Source organism: Microcaecilia unicolor, unplaced genomic scaffold (assembly GCF_901765095.1).
Source record: "Microcaecilia unicolor unplaced genomic scaffold, aMicUni1.1, whole genome shotgun sequence".
Classification (NCBI taxonomy): Eukaryota; Metazoa; Chordata; class Amphibia; order Gymnophiona; family Siphonopidae; genus Microcaecilia; species Microcaecilia unicolor.
In genome coordinates, this window is record NW_021963579.1 from 10,794 (window position 1) to 29,490 (window position 18,697).

Sequence of the window (18,697 nt, forward strand, 5' to 3'; positions counted from 1 at the left end):
ACAGAGGCAAGTGGTTGATGTATCTTTCCTCCTGAGTGGCTATCCCTGCATGTCTCTTTACTCTCTTACCCGCACAGGTCGGACTTCTAAGTCAAGACCTTATAAACGAGTGGGCTAGCAGGAAGACAGTGTACTGGGCCAGGCATTCAAGGAGGAAGGAAAAAAAGAAACAGCCCAGCTTTTCCTAACCCTTTGCCTGTGTCTCTGCTTGTACGCATTGCTGAGGTGTGACCAGCTCCCTAGTAGCGGCTACAGGGATGCGTGGGCACTGCCGAGTCACTTCTAACACATTTTATGTATATTTAAATGGATTTGCACACTGTCCACCATTCTATGCAACACACATGGAGTATTCAAAACAACAAAACTTATTGAAACTATACAAAGGTGGCCTATACCTTAAACCATCCTAAATATATTATAAATGAGAACCCCCACCCCCCCCCCCCCTTCTCTTTAACTGAAGCTCCAAAGGGTTTGCCCCAACTTTAGTTGCAGGCAAGAGCCATTTATTTGGCCCATCCCTGATAGTTACTGACTGAGCTGCCAAAAGCTCTGGATGTCTTATTTCCCCCATGGTGGGTCTAGAACAGAATGTTAGCTGTCCGTGGTGCTGACCCTTGTATTTCATTCATGGCAGGTCTACAATGCACAGTCCCTGCCTGAGCTGTACAAGGTGCTAAGTGTTCCATTTCCCCCATGGTGGAGTCTATATGGTCTTTTTTTTTTATATACGAGTTCATGGTGTTTATGAATATTCTCAATTCACTCTCCTGAAATATTAACACCAAAATTCAGTCCCCCCAATGAAACACACTAACCACGTATCAGGTATTGTATTTTATTTTAGTTACATTTGGACCCCGCGCTTTCCCACTCATGGCAGGCTCAATGCGGCTTACGTATTGCATACAGGTACTTATTTGTATCCATATGCCCGAGTCTTCATCTCAGTCAGCTGTAGTGTCTGGTATAAGTACTGCAACACATATAGGGGCAAAGGTCACCACGTTCTGCTCTCCACAACCATAGAGCATCTGAATCAGTATCCAGGGCGGATCCCATGATGTCTCCTGAAAAAAAAAAAAAAAAGAGGGAATTTTCCACAGAAGCACAAGAAATCTGTGTAAAGTGCAAGATCATATTTGATGTTTGGGTTACATCATGTGGTATTTTCATGAGAATGATGTGGTGTTCTGGGCAGGTGCCACAGGGTGATGGATAGTGCAAGAACTCAGTCTGATGGACCTTCCCTCAATCTCACTCCTTACCCAGCACAGATATGTAGGCTCTGGCTGACCCCTCAACCACATCGGAGACTTCCAGTGGAACAGACTCCAAGATTCCTGCAGGAGTGAACAAAAAAAAATCACACAAATCTATATAAACACAAGATGCAAAAAAAAAAAAAAAAACCAAACCCATATTCACACCCCCTTCTATGCAGAGTGAATCCTCCTACCTTTCAGACAAGAGCAAGGACCTGCAGGTCTTCACCAAGATCCCCTCGGGCTGTGGAGAAAAATAAAGTGTGATGTCAGAGAAAGGAGAAAACACAAGTACAAATTCCATGGCCAACATCTGCAGGGAGTCACAGTGCAGAGACAGCTGGCAGCCTAAGGGTTTTCATCCCCAGAGGGGAGACAATGGGTTGATCTCAAGCTGACCTGGGACCCAGGAGACTGAAGTGAGGGATGGAGGGGGGCAACAGACCCGGAAAAGTGTTCTGAACTCAAACACATGACTCTTACCCAGTTCTTTCATGCTTTTGTATTATCATGCATACATTTATTGTAATAGTTTTAGACTAGACTAAACTTAAATTCAGCAGCCAGGATGCTTGTCGAGCGAAACATTTTGATCCAGTGATTGCTTATTAGACTTCAACTAGTGAAGTCTAAGAGGAATCGCTAGATCAAAATGTTTAGCTTGAAAAACATCCGTCCTAGAGTTTCTCTGACCAGCTTAGATATATATACTCAGTTAATAGAAGAAAGTTTTAGGACTAAGCCTCAGTCCCTCAAACAGTTTAGTAACAAAACCTTTAGAGCACAGGCAGACTATTTACTAAACCAAACCAGCTCTAAATCCTACAGGTTCAAGTTAAGCTCTCACCTTACCACCTGGATATACACTAATCACCCTTCCTCCTCTGTTATGCAAATGGCTCACTTCACTGGGTAGAGAAAACCACAGCCCCAGAGAGCACCCCCCAAACACTTCAACACAAATAGGAAACCCACCAGCACAGCAATGCAATGCAATTTTAAGAAAAACCTAGCCCAAAGTTGTAAAGCTACCAAATTTAGATTAGGGAATAGGATAGACCCACAGCAAAAGTGGGGGTTTTTTTTCCAAGTTTTAGAGTCCTAAAACATTTCTATGAGTATATATCTTAACAGCCTCAGTCCCTCAAACAGTTTAGTAACAAAAGTTTTAGAACACAGGCAGACTATTACTAAATCAGCTCTAAGAATCCCACATGGTCAAGGTAAGCTCTCACTCACCTGGATATACACTAATCACCCTTCCTGTTATGCAAATTAAATGGCTCACTTCATTGGGTAGAGAAAAGCACAGCCCCAGAGAGCACCCACCAAACTTCAACACAAATAGGAAACCCACCAGCACAGCAATGCAATACAATTTGAAGAAAAACCTAGCCTAAAGTTGTAAAGCTAGCAATTTCAGATTAGGGAATAGGATAGACCCACAGCAAAAGAAACTCAAAAGGTTTTAGATATATACAACAGTTAATAGAAGTTTTAGGACTAAGCCTCAGTCCCTCAACAGTTTAGTAAGAAAACCTTTAGAGCACAGGCAGACTATTACTAAACCAAACCAGCTCTAAGAATCCCACAGGTTCAAGTGACAGAGCTTCACTTACCACCTGGATATACACTAATCACCCTGGCCCCAGAGAGCACCCCCCAAACACCTTTTCAGCACAAATAGGAAATCACCAGGCCAGCAATACAATTTAAAAGAAAAAAACTTTCTAGCTCAAAGTTGTAAAGTAGCTTTAGATTAAGGAATAGGATAGACCCACAGCAAAAGAAAAAAAACAAAAAAGTTTTAGATATATACAACAGTTAATAAAAGAAAAGTTTTAGGACTAACAGCCTCAATCCCTCAGTGTAGTAAGGAAAGTTTTAGAGCACAGGCAGACTGCTACTAAACCCAAACCAGCTCTAAGAATCCCACAGGTTCAAGTTAAGCTCTCACTCACCTGGATACACACTAATCACCCTTCCTCCTCTGTTATGCAAATGGCTCACTTCACTGGGTAGAGAAAACCACAGCCCCAGAGAGCACCCACCAAACACTTCAACACAAATAGGAAACCCACCAGAACAGCAATGCAATACAATTTGAAGAAAAACCTAGCAATTTTAGAATAAGATAGACCCACATCAAAAGTGGGGTTTTTTTTCAAGTTTTAGAGTCCTAAAACTTTTCTATGAGTATATATCTTAAGAGCCTCAGTCCCTCAAAACAGTTTAGTAAAAGAACCTTTAGAGCACAGACTGCTACTAAACCAAACCAGCTCTAAGAATACCACAGGGTCAAGGTAAGTGAAGTGCCCTCACTTACCACCTAGATATACACTATCACCCTTCCTCCTCTGTTATGCAAATGAAATGGCTCACTTCACTGGGTAGAGAAAAGCACAGCCTGAGAGCACCCCCCAAACACTTCAACACAAATAGGAAATCACAGGCACAGCAATTCAATACAATTTAAAGAAAACCTTCTAGCCCAAAGTTGTAAGCTAGCAATTTTAAATAGGATAGACCTACAGCCAAAACAAGTGGTTTTTTTTCTCAAGTTTTAGAGTCCTAACACTTTTCTATAACTGAGTATATATCTTAACAGCCTCAGTCCCTCAAGTTTAGTAAAAAGTTTTAGAACACAGGCAGACTACTAGGTAAGGTATACACAAAAAGTAGCACATACGAGTTTGTGGACAGACAGGATGGACCGTGGTCTTTTTCTGCCGTCATCTACTATGTATGTATGTTACTAAACCAAACAAGCTCTAAGAATCCCACAGGTTCAAGTTAAGCTCCCTCACTTACCACCTAGATATACACTAATCACCCACCAAACACTTTAGCACAAATAGGAAATCACCAGCACATCAATACAATTTAAAGAAAAAAAACTTTCTAGCCCAAAGTTGTAAAGCTAGCAATTTCAGATTAGGGAATAAGATAGACCCACAGCAAAAGAAAAACAAAAGTTTTAGATATACTCAGTTATAGAAGAAAAGTTTTAGGACTAACAGCCTCAGTCCCTCAAACAGTTTAGTAACAAAAAGTTTTAGAACACAGGCAGACTATTACTAAACCAAACCAGCTCTAAGAATCCCACAGGTTCAAGGTAAGTGAAGCTGTTACCACCTGGATTTACACTAATCACCCCCCAAACACTTTCAGCACAAATAGGAAAACCACCAGCATAGCAATTCAATTTAAAGAAAAACCTTCTAGCCCAAAGTTGTAAAAGTAGCACTTTTAGATTAGGGAATAGGATAGACCCACAGCAAAAGAAAAAAAAAAAAAACCCTCAAAGTTTTAGCTATATATACTCAGTTAATAGAAGTTTTAGGACTAAGCCTCAGTCCCTGAAACAGTTTAGTAAGAAAACCTTTAGAGCACAGGCAGACAGACTATTACTAAACCAAAACAGCTGTAAGAATCCTACAGGTTCAAGTTAAGCTCTCACCTGGTTATACACTAATCACCCTTGCTCCTCTTATGCAAATGGTTCACTTCACTGGGTAGAGAAAACTACAGCCCCAGAGAGCACCCCCCAAACACTTCAACACAAATAGGAAACCCACCAGCACAGCAATGCAATTTAAAGAAAAACCTAGCCCAACATTGTAAAGCTACCAATTTTAGATTAGGGAATAGGATAGACCCACAGCAAAAGAAAACAAAAAAAAGTTTCAGTTATAGAAGAAAAGTTTTAGGACTAAGCCTCAGTCCCTCAAACAGTTTAGTAAAAAAACGTTTTAGAACACAGGCAAACTGCTACTAAACCAAACCAGCTCTAAGAATCCCACAGGTTCAACTTAAGCTCTCACCTTACCACCTGGATATACACTAATCACCCTTCCTCTGTTATGCAAATTAAATGGTTCACTTCACTGGGTAAAGAAAACCACAGCCCAATAGAGCACCCCCCCCCCCCCAAACACTTTCAGCACAAAGAATAGGAAATCACCAGTGCAGCAATTCAATACAATTTAAAGAAAAACCAGCAATTTTAGATTAGGGAATAGGATAGACCCACAGCAAAAGAACAGTGGGGTTTTTTTTTTCTGTTTTAGATAAGATATACTTATAGAAAAGTTTAAGGACTCATCTAAACCTTTGAGAAAAAAAAAAAAACAGTTTTGCTGTGGGTCTATCCTATTCCTTAATCTAGGTGTTTGGGGGGGGGGGGGGTGCTCTCTGGGGCCAGGGTGATTAGTGTATATCCAGGTGGTAAGTGATACAGCTTCACTTACCTTGAACCTGTGGGATTCTTAGAGCTGGTTTGGTTTAGTAGCAGTCTGCCTGTGTTCTAAAACTTTTTTTTTTACTAAACTGTTTGAGGGACTGAGGCTGTTAGGCAGACTGCTACTAAACCAAGCCAGCTCTAAGAACCCCATAGGTTAAAGGTAAGTGAAGCTGTATCACTTACCACCTGGATATACAGTAATCACCCCTGCCCCAGACAGCACCCCCCCAAACACCTTTTCAACACAAAGAATAGGAAATCACCAGCACTTTTCCTGGGACTATAATTCAGATTCTCCAGTCTTCACCAATATGCAAATTAGGCAGTCAACAAATGCAAATTCAATTAGTACCTGGATTCAGTCTTGTGGGAACAGCTTCTTTCCAGTTATTCACTCACTGAGCCCATTTACTTTGGGGGACCGAGGTCTCAGTGTAAAACAGCCACCACCCCTGGATAGGACTTTCTTCACTCTCTTAACTTTACAGTCCTATCCTCCACCCCATGGCTGCTAGTTCATTTTAAACAATTCACAAGTCCATCAACAACATAGCTTGGTAATTACCTTCCTAGCTTTCAGAGTCTCCTTCTCTCTTGCTTCCATCTTCCTGGTACTCCTCCAGCTGGCTTTCCAGGCTTCTATCTCTCTTGGTTTAGAGGGTGCTTTTTATAGGGTGGCCAATAATCCACCCCCACCTCTTTAGGCCTCGCCCCCTACTTCCAGAAAGGTCCAGACCCAGAACTCTCTCCAACTTTCCATCTCCTATTCTGAGAGTTCCCCCTAGTGGCCACTTCAGGGAAGGACAGGTCCTAAACCATGAGCACCCCCTAGCTGTCCCCTCTGGTCATTACACTGGTGTGTCCCCTTTTGCTCCCTCTAGTGACCAGATCAGGGCATTTACCAGATCTCTTGTAGGAGAGCGCCCCCTGGTGGTCACCTCAGGGTAGGGCAGTCACTGTGTTTATCATATACCCCCACCCTTATGATATTGCTGGTCTGCCTAATTTCTTCGCCCACTTTCCTAGCCCATGTGTACACCCCATTCTTCACTATGGGTTTCTGGCGCGCTTTCCTAAGGCCTAGTTTCCTTAGCATATTAGGGGAACCCTTCCCTTTTGGTATAAGGTTACCACCTTTGGTACAGGACTCTCCCCAGCCTCTGGGTGATCCGGTATCCCCCTGGCACCCTCTCTGAGCCGGTGTCCCCTGCCTAGGACTTCTTCCCTCACCCGCCTCTAACGCGCGGTGTCTGGGCTCTAGGATCAACCCTTTCTTCTGAGACCTGAGCCTTTTTCTCCCTTGGGCAGCCCCTTCACTTCCCTGCTTGCCCTTCTGGGGTTTCTCACACTCGTTAAACTTTACACCACCCCTCCGTGTGGTTTTAACAGGGCCCTTCTGACTCTCCCTATCGTGACCCTTACTCATGGACAGGAGTTTACTTAATTTAACCCCTCCTGGGTCCTTCTTTCCCTCAAGCTTTTTCTGGAGGTCTACAATGCAGGCTTGGGCTTCCTGAAGCTCTTTCAGTCTTCTCTGCCCATCCTGGAAGAAGACATCTACCGCTAGGGTCAACACCCTGCACTTCTCCTCCAGGGCCTCCTTCTGCCCTTTCTATGGTTTCCTTAGCCCGCTGTTTCTCTACAGTCCCCTCAGCTGTCACCTGAGCTTGCTTCTGTTGCAACTCCTCTGAGTTTCCAACTTCAGCTTACTCTGGGTCAGGTATCCAACCCTTTGCTGGGCTGCCTGCATCTCCACAAATCACCCCTCAATCCTTTGGGTGTATACATTGTGCAGGTTTTCTATCTGGATCACCTTCTCCTCATTAAGCTCCCTCAGGCCCCTGGCCTCAGCTTGGGTCTGCTGCAATGCCAGTTAACTCTGCCACAGCTTTATCATACCTCTGCTGTACTTCCCTCCGCTGGATCTCCTGTTCTTCTTGCCACTTGTTTGTGAGGTCATTTCTTGCTCATGTGTGGACTGCAGCTTTGCTAGTTGGGTCTCATTTAAGGCTTGGGTCTCTTCCAGGGTTTACCCTTCTTACCAGGACTTTCACTATCCTGCAACTGGGGTTTTCCTTCCTTGTCCAGGCACCCAGCCTCCCCCTCTTGGCACTTTTCAGGTTTGTGGCCTCCCCTCTCCCTGGGACATTGGGTGCTTTCCCTACAGCGGGTTCCTCCTGACCCTCTTCCCTACAGACACCTCTTTCCCCTTGGGTTCCCGGCCTAACCGTATAGTCCGCCCCTGAGGAATGGGTCACCTCCCGACTCCTGTGGCCTTTGGGCTTCCTCTTGCCTGCCATGTCACCTAACCCCCACCAAATGACTGTAGGATTCCCTATCTCCTCCCAGTCTCCCAGTTCATCCTCTGAACTGCATACTACCAGACACCACTCTCCAACATGGCCCATTTCCCCACGTTGGTAACATAGTGGCTCAATTTTTTCTCTTCTCCTCGGGGTCCTGTCTTCCCCAGACCCCCCCCCCCCCTTCAGGCTTAAACATTGTCCCAACAGTCTCCAAACAAAGTCCCCCTCCAAGTCCCAGAACCGGGATCGTGGTGTCCATCTCTGCCGTGTCCACTCCTCCCGCCGGTGACTTGGGCTCCGGCTCCTCGGGCCTCTGGACCTCTCTCTCCGGTCTGAACCGTCTCCGCCTTCCCATGGCTCCGACGTCCTCCTCGACCGTCTGATGGGACGCAACCTGTAACACAAAAGAATCCAAGTGCGGACTGCCTGTTTCCCTGGTCCTACATTTGCGCTACTTCTTAAAACTCGTACCAGAAATCACACAGGGGATCTGATTAAAGGGGAAAGGTGTGACAGCTTATGAACTAAATTTGTTAGGGGGTTGGGTGGATGACAACAATAAGAAATGGAGATGTTGAAGGAAATTTTGTGCATACCAGAATCAAATATACCACCATTCACCAGAGTATTTTATTTACCACAAAAATTATCTGAACAACAAAGAGAACAAGAAAATGTGGATCTCTCTGCCTTCCTGGAGACATCGGATACAGAATTAGCTAAGGCGGCAACATTACTTGCCACTGTAGCATTTCGGAATAAACTATTTTTGGGTCTACACATCTCTTTGTTTCCAGATTTGGCGAGAGAGACTCAAAAAAGAAGGAAGCAATTTCTCATAATGAAGACAGCAGTATTACAGGCAGGGGGTGACTTTTTTTTTTGAGGTACCCCTGCAAATGCATAATTAGATTTGGTAATGCTAAATATATATTTCGGGAGCCTTCTCAATTATCATCATATCTAGCGTCCAAGGAAAGCTCAAATAAAGAAGTTCCAGTTCTGTCGTAAACAACAAAGAATCATATAATGATTTCCTTTTTCTCCTCAAGTTTTTAATTCTTGGATCTCCTTAAATTGAAGACTTGAGTAACATTCCTGATTATGTTTAATAATATTCCTTTATGTTAATCTCTATGGAATGTTACTTTCTATTCAAGTGTTAATCCTTGAAAATTATTTTGTAAACTATAAATAAATAAAAAAGAAACGGAGGGAAAAGTCATGAGCTACAAACAGGCTAGAGTAATAATTTGGACCAGCCACACTTCCAACTAAACTAGGGTGGCAAAATTTAACTGCGTTCAATTTCAATGTGAAATTGTACAGCTTTCTTTGTTGTTACCATCTGCATTTTTGTGCTGAGTGGAATGAGATATTTATCTTTAAACATGACGAACTTGCAAAGTTTTTAGCATGACCACCCCGTGATTCTCACACATTCAAAAATGTTTGCACCTGCTGCACCCCTGCCCCTGCCCCAAATACAAGCAGAGTCAGCACTGTGCACACACTGTAAGTAAGGCCCACACTGAGGCACAGACATGTCCTGCCCCCTCCAAGGCTGATTCCCTGGGGGGGGGGGGGGGGGGGCATGAAATGGGTCTAAGCTTACAGGACCTATGCAGCATTCATGGGGACAGCATGGGACAAGATAAGGGGATTGACAATGGTCCAGAAGCAGAGAGGGAAAGGGGGAGATGCTGGATGCAAGGTGGGGGTAGGGAAGGGCAAAAGGGATGCTGAACGATTGGATAAGGGGAGGGTTAGAAGGGATGAGAAATGCTGGCAACCTGGGGGGCAGAGTAGAGAAGGAAAGGGAAGATCCTGGCCATGAGGGGGGTGGGGTGGGGAGTAAAGGAGAAAGAAGGAGAGATACTGGCAACCTCAGGAGGCATTGGAAGGGGAAATGCTGAACTAAGGGAAGGGGGTTCAACTGAAGGTTTGCTTAGGGCATCCTATCCCCGTGGCAGTAATCTGCAGAATTACATAAGGGCTTGTTTGAGCTGTTTCAGATCTTTCTACAGGGCGTCCCTAGCCACAATTCTGTGTCCGCTACTCATACCCCCCTTTCCTAAACCACAAAACACAGCGCTACATCCATAACAACTGCAGGAACTCTTCTCTACTGTGGGGAGATGGGCACGCAGTGAACTGGTCACCCCGACACTCTTTCCACCATCCATCACACCTCGAAAGGAACCAGTGACAGCAGATTGTTAGAAACAGTACCCAAATGCCTCAGTATTTACCCTCACCTTGATCCCGGTCAGGGTGACATTGAAGCAGGTGTGAAAGCTGCAAGGGACCCACTTCCTTAAAAGGACAGTAAGCAGGAGCCCAGAGGACACCTCAGAGCAGGACTGCCGTCTGTACCTCCACCAGAAACAGTATCTAACACAAAGTCCTTACCAGAATTATTCTGAGCAGTCTCTCTAACAGAAGCAACAGAGCTCAACTCTGTAATGAAGTAGTTTTGCATGCTCTCCCTCCTTGGGGAAAGGAGCCCCCGTGAAAAAGCATGACCCAGTGAACCCTGAGGAGTGTCAGGCCCTACCTAGTTTTAGCAGAATAGACAGTGCTGTAAAAGAGGTTAAGTCTTTATGTCCTTACCCGGAGGGAACATCATGGCTCCCTGAGGTCCCTCTCTTCTCCCACCCCTGGTTTTATGGCGTGTACGCTGGGTTATCCTTTCCCCACTCCACCAATCACTTCGGCAGTACATCCCACACTCCTTCCCTGCCCCCTCCTTTCCCAGTAGCCCCGGGTGTCAGCCTCGGACCCTGCGTGCCATTTCTATGGTAAAGGGCGTCTTGCTCAGCTGCACCTGGGGAAGGCTGGGGGATCCAGTCAGCAGGTCATTAAGTCTGTAAAGAACACCGGGATATGTGTCATAGGAAAGCAGCTCCTGTAGTTCAGAGCTTTAGGTATGAAATAGGAATATACCTTCCTCCCCTCCTGCTATCAGCTCAGAAAGATTTGCCAGTGATTCACACCTATATCTCACACGCAAAGTACATGTTTTATTTTATTAAACCTTTGGTAGTCAGAAAATTCAAGATGCTTTAGGAAGCAGTGGAGAAGCCTCTTATGCACAGTAATGTCCAGAAAGAGCATTACAGAGTCCGATATGAGAGGTTGGGGGGGAGGGGGGGCAGGAGAGAGGATTGGCTGATAATTGACACGTCCAGATCTTGGCTGGGTACTGCAGAGCTCCATCCACCATTCAGGAGTCAGGAAACCAAGCTTCAAGTCAGTTTAGTATCACATAGTGGGAAAACTGCAAGACAAGCTCAGCAATTGGGAGGTAGATGTTCGTTCCACCATATCATCCAAAAGCAACAGTAAGGCTATCCAGAGGGCAGGTTCTGACCGTCCTTATCCTAAAAAAGAAGGGGAAAAAAATCCATGAATAAACTTTACGTCAGCAATTACTGGATGGTCTTGAAAGGAAGCTCTGGAACGAGGGGGCATAGGACAAAGGTGACAGGGGAGAGACTCAGAAGTAACCTGAGGAAATACCTCTTCACAGAAAGGTTGGTGAATTCATGGAACGGCCTCCGGTGAAGGTCATGGAAGCAAAAACAGTATTTGAATTCTAGAGAGCTTGGGACAAGTACATAAGATTTCTGGCAGGGGAGAGGAGGCTTGAAAAATTGCATGGACACTAAGGGTGCCGTAAACCAAAAAATTTGGGTCTTTATCTGCTGCCATTTTTTCTACATTTCCATCTTCTCTATCCCCCCACCCCCAACATCAGTAATTTCTGTATCTCTGGTTGTTGCACCTGCTTTTCCCCTCCTGCCCCTCTCTCCCCCTCAGCAGTTTCTGTATCTCTGGTTATTGCCCCTGTTTTTCCCTTCGTGCCCAACTCCCCACCCCCCAGCACCCCGGCTGAGCAGCTCCTGTATCTCTGGTTACTGCCCCTGTTTTCTCTTCCCATCCCTCTCTTGGATTCAGACTTGGTTGGGGGCAATAATTCCTACCTCCGATGCAGGTGGTTCAGCAACTGGCAATGTATTCCACCTCTGCAAATTCATCTGTAAGAGAGAGAAGAGACATTTCTGCTGGAATAAATCGGAGTCCCCTGCAGTGTCACATACCTGGCTTATAGTAATCATACACTCGGACTGTGGCCGGCTTTACGTTCCCGATGTCATAGTCCCGGCTGAGGCTCGCTGTGTATTTATGAGACTCCTTTTTCACCTGCACAACAGACAGATTGACAGAGGAATACGGCAGGTTTAGTTCCACAAGTGAGGTGCCACGTTAGGGGGGGTGTGAGCGCCAAGGCCCAGAAAAACAAGAGCAAGACATATCAGGCGAAAGAGGTGGTGGTCCTGGGTGAAATGGAAGAGGAGAATGATAAGGTGACACTGGGTTCTCACCTCATCCAGGCAGATGTTAATCAGCTCCTTCGTGGTATCTACACATTTCACAAACGGTTGCTTCAGCTGTGGAGAGAACAAGAACAGAAAGTGTAGTTACTTACCTATAACATAGGTTCTCCGTGGACAGCAGGATAAATTAGTCGCACATAAATGACGTCATCTGATAGTTCCGTCCAACGGGAGCCATCGGATGATGTCACTTATATATGGCTGACACATCCTGCTTGTCCTAGGAGAAGCCATCTGTACCCCCCACCATAAGCCAGTGCTAAAGGCCACGAAGCATTACCACCACCCCCTCGAAACAGAAAGGATCCACCAGTGCTCAAAAACTCTCCCTGGATGGCATCTCAAACATCCGTTGCAAATGTTCTCCCCGAGGTGCAAATTTAGTGCTGAGCAAAACCTAACTCTGGAACAGCAAGAGGAGGCCTCAAATCCAGCACCACCTCTCCCTTCTCCAGTCTCCTCATCTCTCAGCTTTGTCCTGCTTTCCACACAGAGACACAAAGGGTCATTTTATAACTGGTCACCTAGATGGATGCCTGTGCATCTTTACAACACAGCAGCACAAATCCTGCAGAAATCACTCCTAAAACGAAAACGCAGATTATGCAGGTGTAAATTATTTATTCTGTATTCTGTAATCTATACATGTAAACTTCAAATGTGTCCAAAGAAAATTAGTATGTGCTTGTACATGATGGGTAATTTACACACACCAAAATTACCCTCACAACCAGCTCTGTTTGCCCGGTGGGGCAGATTCAGGATTTCAGTCACAAACTTCCCACCTAAACCAACCTCTCCCCTTCCCCCACTCTCTATTTCTGTCGACAACACGCTCGTTTCTTCCTGTCTCATCTGCTCGTAACCTTGGGGTCATCTTCGACTCCTCCCTCCCCTTCTCTGCACATATTCAACAGATTGCTAAAACCTGTCGTTTCTTCCTCTATAATATCGCCAAAAATCGCCCTCTCCTTTCTGAGCACGCTACCAGAACCCTCATCCACACTCTCGCTTGGACTACTGCAACTTGCTTCTCACCGGTCTTCCACTCAGCCATCTCTTTCCTCTTCAATCTGTTCAAAATGCTGCTGCACGATTAATATTTCGCCAAAGTCGCTATGCCCATATCAGCCCTCTCCTGTAATCACTTCACTGGCTCCCTATCCGTTTCATATACAGTTCAAGCTCCTCTTATTAACCTACAAGTGCATTCACTCTGCAGCCCCTCACTACCTCTCCACCCTCATCTCTCCCTACACTCCTTCCCAGGAACTCCGTTCACTAGGCAGATCTCTCCTAATTGCACCCTTCTCCTCCATCGCTAACTCCAGACTCCGTTCCTTTTATCTCGCCGCACCTTATGCCTGGAATAGACTTCCTGAGCCATTACATTCAAGCTCCATCCCTGGCCGCCTTCAAATCCGGGCTAAAGGCCTACCTGTTTGATACTGCTTCTAATTCCTACCTTGTCACCTGCTCATAACCTTATCTTGTCTTCCTCTCTTCAATAGTCCCTTTTTCCCTGTGTGTCCTATCTGCCTGTCCTTCCCTTATCCCTTATCCCTTATTTGCCCTGTCTGTCTGTCCTGATTGTAAGCTCTTTTGAGCAGGGACTGTCTTTTCTTCATGTTCAATTGTGAAGCGCTGCGTACGACTGGTAGCGCTACAGAAATGATTTGTAGTAGTAGTAAACTCTCTCCATCATCCACTGTCACTCGCTGTCTCTACATCTGGGAGAGTTACACTGTAACGGCATTTCTACAACTGGGGCGCCTGGATGCCCAGAGTCCATTATAGAATAATGAGGTAACCTGGTATCTGTGCACTTATCTAGCCATATGCCTGTCGTACAGGAGCCACGTAAATTCAGCGGGGTGCCCGTAAATTTCATGCATACAAACCCCTTCCATTTACACGCTATGTAAGTAACGCACACCAATACACAATACCCCTAGGAGCCCCCACTGGTGCCCTCGCACGATAAATGCTAGCATTCTATACATTTACACATACAAGGGGCGGGTATATGCGGGTGCCTAGTTCATGGACTTGCTCTTTCAGTGTGATGCCAGAGCTCCCTCTAGCGGAAGGGCACATACTCACAGTCTGGTTGGAGAGCTCGCTCTCAGGTTTCAGAAGCAGCACGCTCTGATCCACAGCGACCCTGGGGCTGCACTCAGCTGCAGGCCAGTTCTCGATCCCGGCAGGTCTTCCGTCACTGAGAACCCGATGGTCACCTGAAAGGCACAGGAGGTAAGCAGATGACAGGGAGCCACAGATCTGCAGCAAACTGGGACGCCTGCTGTTTTTCTTTTTTTTGAGCAAACATCCCGCAGGATTTTCTGGAAAGGTTTGGCTGTTGCACCAGTTTTAATGTGGAAACTAGACCCCCACCCCCATCCCCCAGGACAAGATGCAGCTACTTTTAACACCGCACAGATAAAGGGGAAGGGAAAGGGGAAAGGGAAATGGGACTTGATATACCGCCTTTCTGAGGTTTTTGCAACTACATTCAAAGCGGTTTACATATATTCAGGTACTTATTTTGTACCAGGGGCAATGGAGGGTTAAGTGACTTGCTCAGAGTCACAAGGAGCTGCAGTGGGAATAGAACCCACTTCCCCAGGATCAAAGTCCGCTGCACTAACCATTAAGCTACTCCTCCACTCCTAAAGGCTAACTTGCGAGCTTTTTGCGCTTTGTCCAAATTTGTATCCAAACTGGGAACTGACCAATGACCCTCTGATGCATCAGTCTCCAGTTCACCTGGTTTTTGAAGCACATTGACACCTGAAACTCAGCCCTATCAGCGGTGACCCCACCTTGGGGAACTATTGTATACACCAGGAGACTAGCGACTGGAGCCAGGTCAGAGGTGAAGGTCACGGAGATGGTGAACGAGCTCGTAAGTGCTGAAAGAGGGTAAAGAACAGGAGGAGGCATGACAATGTATCGCCGGCCCCAAGGACAGTATTCAACCTGCTTTCCCTCAACCCCCATTTTCTGGCTCTCTGTCCCACTTCTCCATAATCTTTCTAATGTTTTCCGTGTCTTCTTCTTACATCTTCTCTACTGTTTCTCCACCCCTTTAAACCGTCATTGACTTCTCTTCCACCATGTTCTGACTTTGTTTTTTCATATCTTCTATACATCCAATAAAACACATTAGCCCCAAACTTCAACCTTATAAATCTTCCTTGGCAGCAGGATCTATCATATTCAACCTTATTCACAAGCTCTCCTCCATTCAACGTAAGAAGAAGCCCCAATTTTCGGAAGCTTATCCACCACCCCACTCTTTAGAGCTGTCATCTTGCTGAAAATATAAATATTCCAAAGCTTTATAGGGAAGACGGACAACGTCAACGAGGCTGGATTCATCCCCACCCTGGTGATCTTGCACCTTACAAGAAGTCTGTTCAGTGCCTTATCCACCTTGATAACTGCTTAGTGTTTGTTTTAAATGATTTGCAGTATATCAAAGTAAATATGAATTATGAACTTTAAGTGGATCTAATTCGTAAAGCAAAATGTTGCTTCCAGAATATTTGTAAAGTAGAACATTCCCGCAAAATATGTAGCATCATGCCTTCCCGTCCACACCCTCTCCTGCAACTCTTTAGAACTGATTGATCCATTTTACGCAACATTGTTGAAAAAGCACTTCCTCCCTCCCTCCCTCTAGGCTGCTCCCTCAGTCTTCTGGCATTAGAGAGGTGACTCAATTCCTGTCTGCCCCCCTTTACTGGAGGTTTGACTTACAGCCAACAGTAGAGCTAGTCTTCTGCCCATGGACAACCACGCCACCTTTCCCCATGGCCTAAAGAAGGAAAAAAGGAGACACGTGTGAATAACAACCTACGATAATAGCATTAGTACAGGACATTTTAAAAAAATAGTGAACCAGTGGGACATACTAGGAAAACGTTCACTTCATCACAAAATATCACGATTCTCTTCTTTCTTGCTAGCTAGTTAGCTATTGCACTGATATACCACTTTTTCCCAAAATCCTTGAGCCCAAAGAAAACAATGAAAGAAGATAAAAAGGTTTCAAGGTACAGACAAGCCTTTTAAGAAATAAAATGTCTTCAAATTTCAGCGAAATATAAGAATGAGACAGCCACATTCCTTTGCAACCAGCCCCAGCAGAGAACTGTCCCTCATGATGTGCCTTAGCAGAAAGACTTCTAGGTCACCCACAATTCTTTACAATGTCCCCCATCCCCATCCTGGTACTCACAGAGTAATAAATGGTCAACTGCTTGGCTTGTCCTAGGTCACTCCTATCAAGAGTGTAGTCAACCTGGATGTCCTGCTTCTGCCCACAGGCTAAGGTCCCTGAATGTGTAGGAAGCTCTTGGCGCTGGAGTATAAGGGTTGCACTGTGTAGTAGGCATGTTGGTAATACGCAGTAACCTTCCCCTCTTGGTAGACAGGGTCTTTAAGAACAAGCTTGCCCTGAAAACATTGAATAGAAGGTGTGCGAGACAAACACATGGTAAGCACACTGAAAATAGATACTCGCTGTCCTACAAAGATCAAGGAAGATAGCTAGCGTGAGCATCATTACAAGTCATAACTGAAAGGCATCAAAGCTCCAGACCTTTACATCGCCACAAGGAACACACCCAAAACCTCACCTGAAGGTTTACGGAATTAGTCCAGTCTGAGGTGTCCAGAGTGAAGGTCACCATTCCCTGGCTGTCTGTTAAAAAACGTTTCTCAGTTTGGCCGACTTGCCCATCAATTTGAACAGCAAGATAAACTTTCTGGTTCATCAAAACACCACCATCAGAACCCTGAGCTTTCATCTAAGAGGAGAAGAAAAGCATTAAAGCCAAGAAGGTCCTTCCTCCGGAGTACTTCACCATCATTCACATATCCTGACTGACTGTACGTTTCAGAAAAGGTAACGGCTGCCCTGATATTCGATGATAAGGAATTTATCACACCCCCGGACTGGCTGTATGCTTCAGATTGGTACAGCCATGATCTATATAAATACATAAGTAATGCCACACTGGGAAAAGACCAAGGGTCCATCGAGCCCAGCATCCTGTCCATGACAGCGGCCAATCCAGGCCAAGGGCACCTGGCGAGCTTCCCAAACGAACAAACATTCTATACATGTTATTCCTGGAATTGTGGATTTTCCCAAGTCCATTTAGTAGCGGTTTATGGACTTGTCCTTTAGGAAACCGTCTAACCCCTTTTTAAACTCTGCCAAACTAACCGCCTTCACCACGTTCACCGGCAACGAATTCCAGACTTTAATTATGCGTTGGGTGAAGAAAAATTTTCTCTGGTTTGTTTTAAATTTACTCAGTGGCGTAGGAAGGGGGGGCGGTGGGGCGGTCCGCCCCGGGTGCACGCGCTGGGGGGGGGGTTGTCGGCTCGCTGGTTCTCTGCTCTTTCTGGCCCGGAACAGGTTACTTCCTGTTCCAGTGCAGAGAAAGCAGGGAAGCAGCAGAGCCGACGCAGCTCCCAGTGACGTGCACTGGGGGCAGATCGGCCCTCCCGCCTGCCCCCCGCTGCAAGGTAGGGTGCATTTCGGGGGGGGGGAGGGTGCGTTTCGGAGGGGGGGGGGCGCTCTGGAGGGGGGGGGGCGTCGTGCCCTGCACCTGGGGGGGGGTGCGCAGCGGCGACCCGCCCCGGGTGTCAGGCACCCTCGCTACGGCACTGAATTTACTACACTGTAGTTTCATCGCATGCCCCCTAGTCCTAGTATTTTTGGAAAGCGTGAACAGACACTTCACATCCACCTGTTCCACTCCACTCATTATTTTATACACCTCTATCATATCTCCCTTCAGCCATCTCTTCTCCAAGCTGAAAAGCCCTAGCCTCCTTAGTCTTTCTTCATAGGGAAGTCGTCCCATCCCCGCTATCATTTTAGTCGCCCTTTGCTGCACCTTTTCCAATTCTACTATATCTTTCTTGAGATGCGGCAACCAGAATTGAACACAATACTCAAGGTGCGGTCGCACCATGGAGTGATACAACAGCATTATAACATCCTCACACCTGTTTTCCATACCTTTCCTAATAATACCCAACATTCTATTCGCTTTCTTAGCCGCAGCAGCACACTGAGCAGAAGGTTTCAGTGTGTTATCGACGACGACACCCAGATCCCTTTCTTGGTCCGTAACTCCTAACGTGGAACCTTGCATGACGTAGCTATAATTTGGTTTTTTTTTTCCCACATGCATCACCTTGCACTTGCTCACATTAAACGTCATCTGCCATTTAGCCGCTCAGTCTCATAAGGTCCTTCTGTAATTTTTCACAATCCTCTCGTGAGTTAACTTGACTTTGAATACTACTACTACTACTATTTAGCATTTCTATAGCGCTACAAGGCATACGCAGCGCTGTACAAACATAGAAGAAAGACAGTCCCTGCTCAAAGAGCTTACAATCTAATAGACCAAAAATAAATAAAGTAAGCAAATCAAATCAATTAATGTGAACGGG

General features: G+C 45.7%; 1 protein-coding gene and 1 long non-coding RNA gene across 2 annotated transcripts; both read right to left on the reverse strand.

The window, feature by feature from the left end:
• Positions 1–855: 855 nt before the first annotated feature.
• On the reverse strand, positions 856–6,150 carry LOC115459457. The gene is made up of 4 exons (XR_003940276.1): positions 6,077–6,150; positions 1,463–1,512; positions 1,272–1,346; positions 856–1,073 (listed from the first exon to the last, which is right to left on the reverse strand). It is a non-coding gene; the product is annotated as an uncharacterized LOC115459457 (long non-coding RNA).
• Positions 6,151–10,827: 4,677 nt separating this feature from the next.
• LOC115459455 (alpha-2-macroglobulin-like) lies at positions 10,828–17,209 on the reverse strand. The gene is made up of 7 exons (XM_030189277.1): positions 16,861–17,209; positions 15,980–16,037; positions 14,321–14,454; positions 12,206–12,271; positions 11,921–12,023; positions 11,804–11,857; positions 10,828–11,200 (listed from the first exon to the last, which is right to left on the reverse strand). Exons 1-6 carry the CDS (start codon positions 17,029–17,031, stop codon positions 11,820–11,822), a joined length of 570 nt encoding a protein of 189 aa, XP_030045137.1. The 5' UTR covers positions 17,032–17,209; the 3' UTR covers positions 10,828–11,200; positions 11,804–11,819.
• Between the last annotated feature and the right edge of the window lie 1,488 nt (positions 17,210–18,697).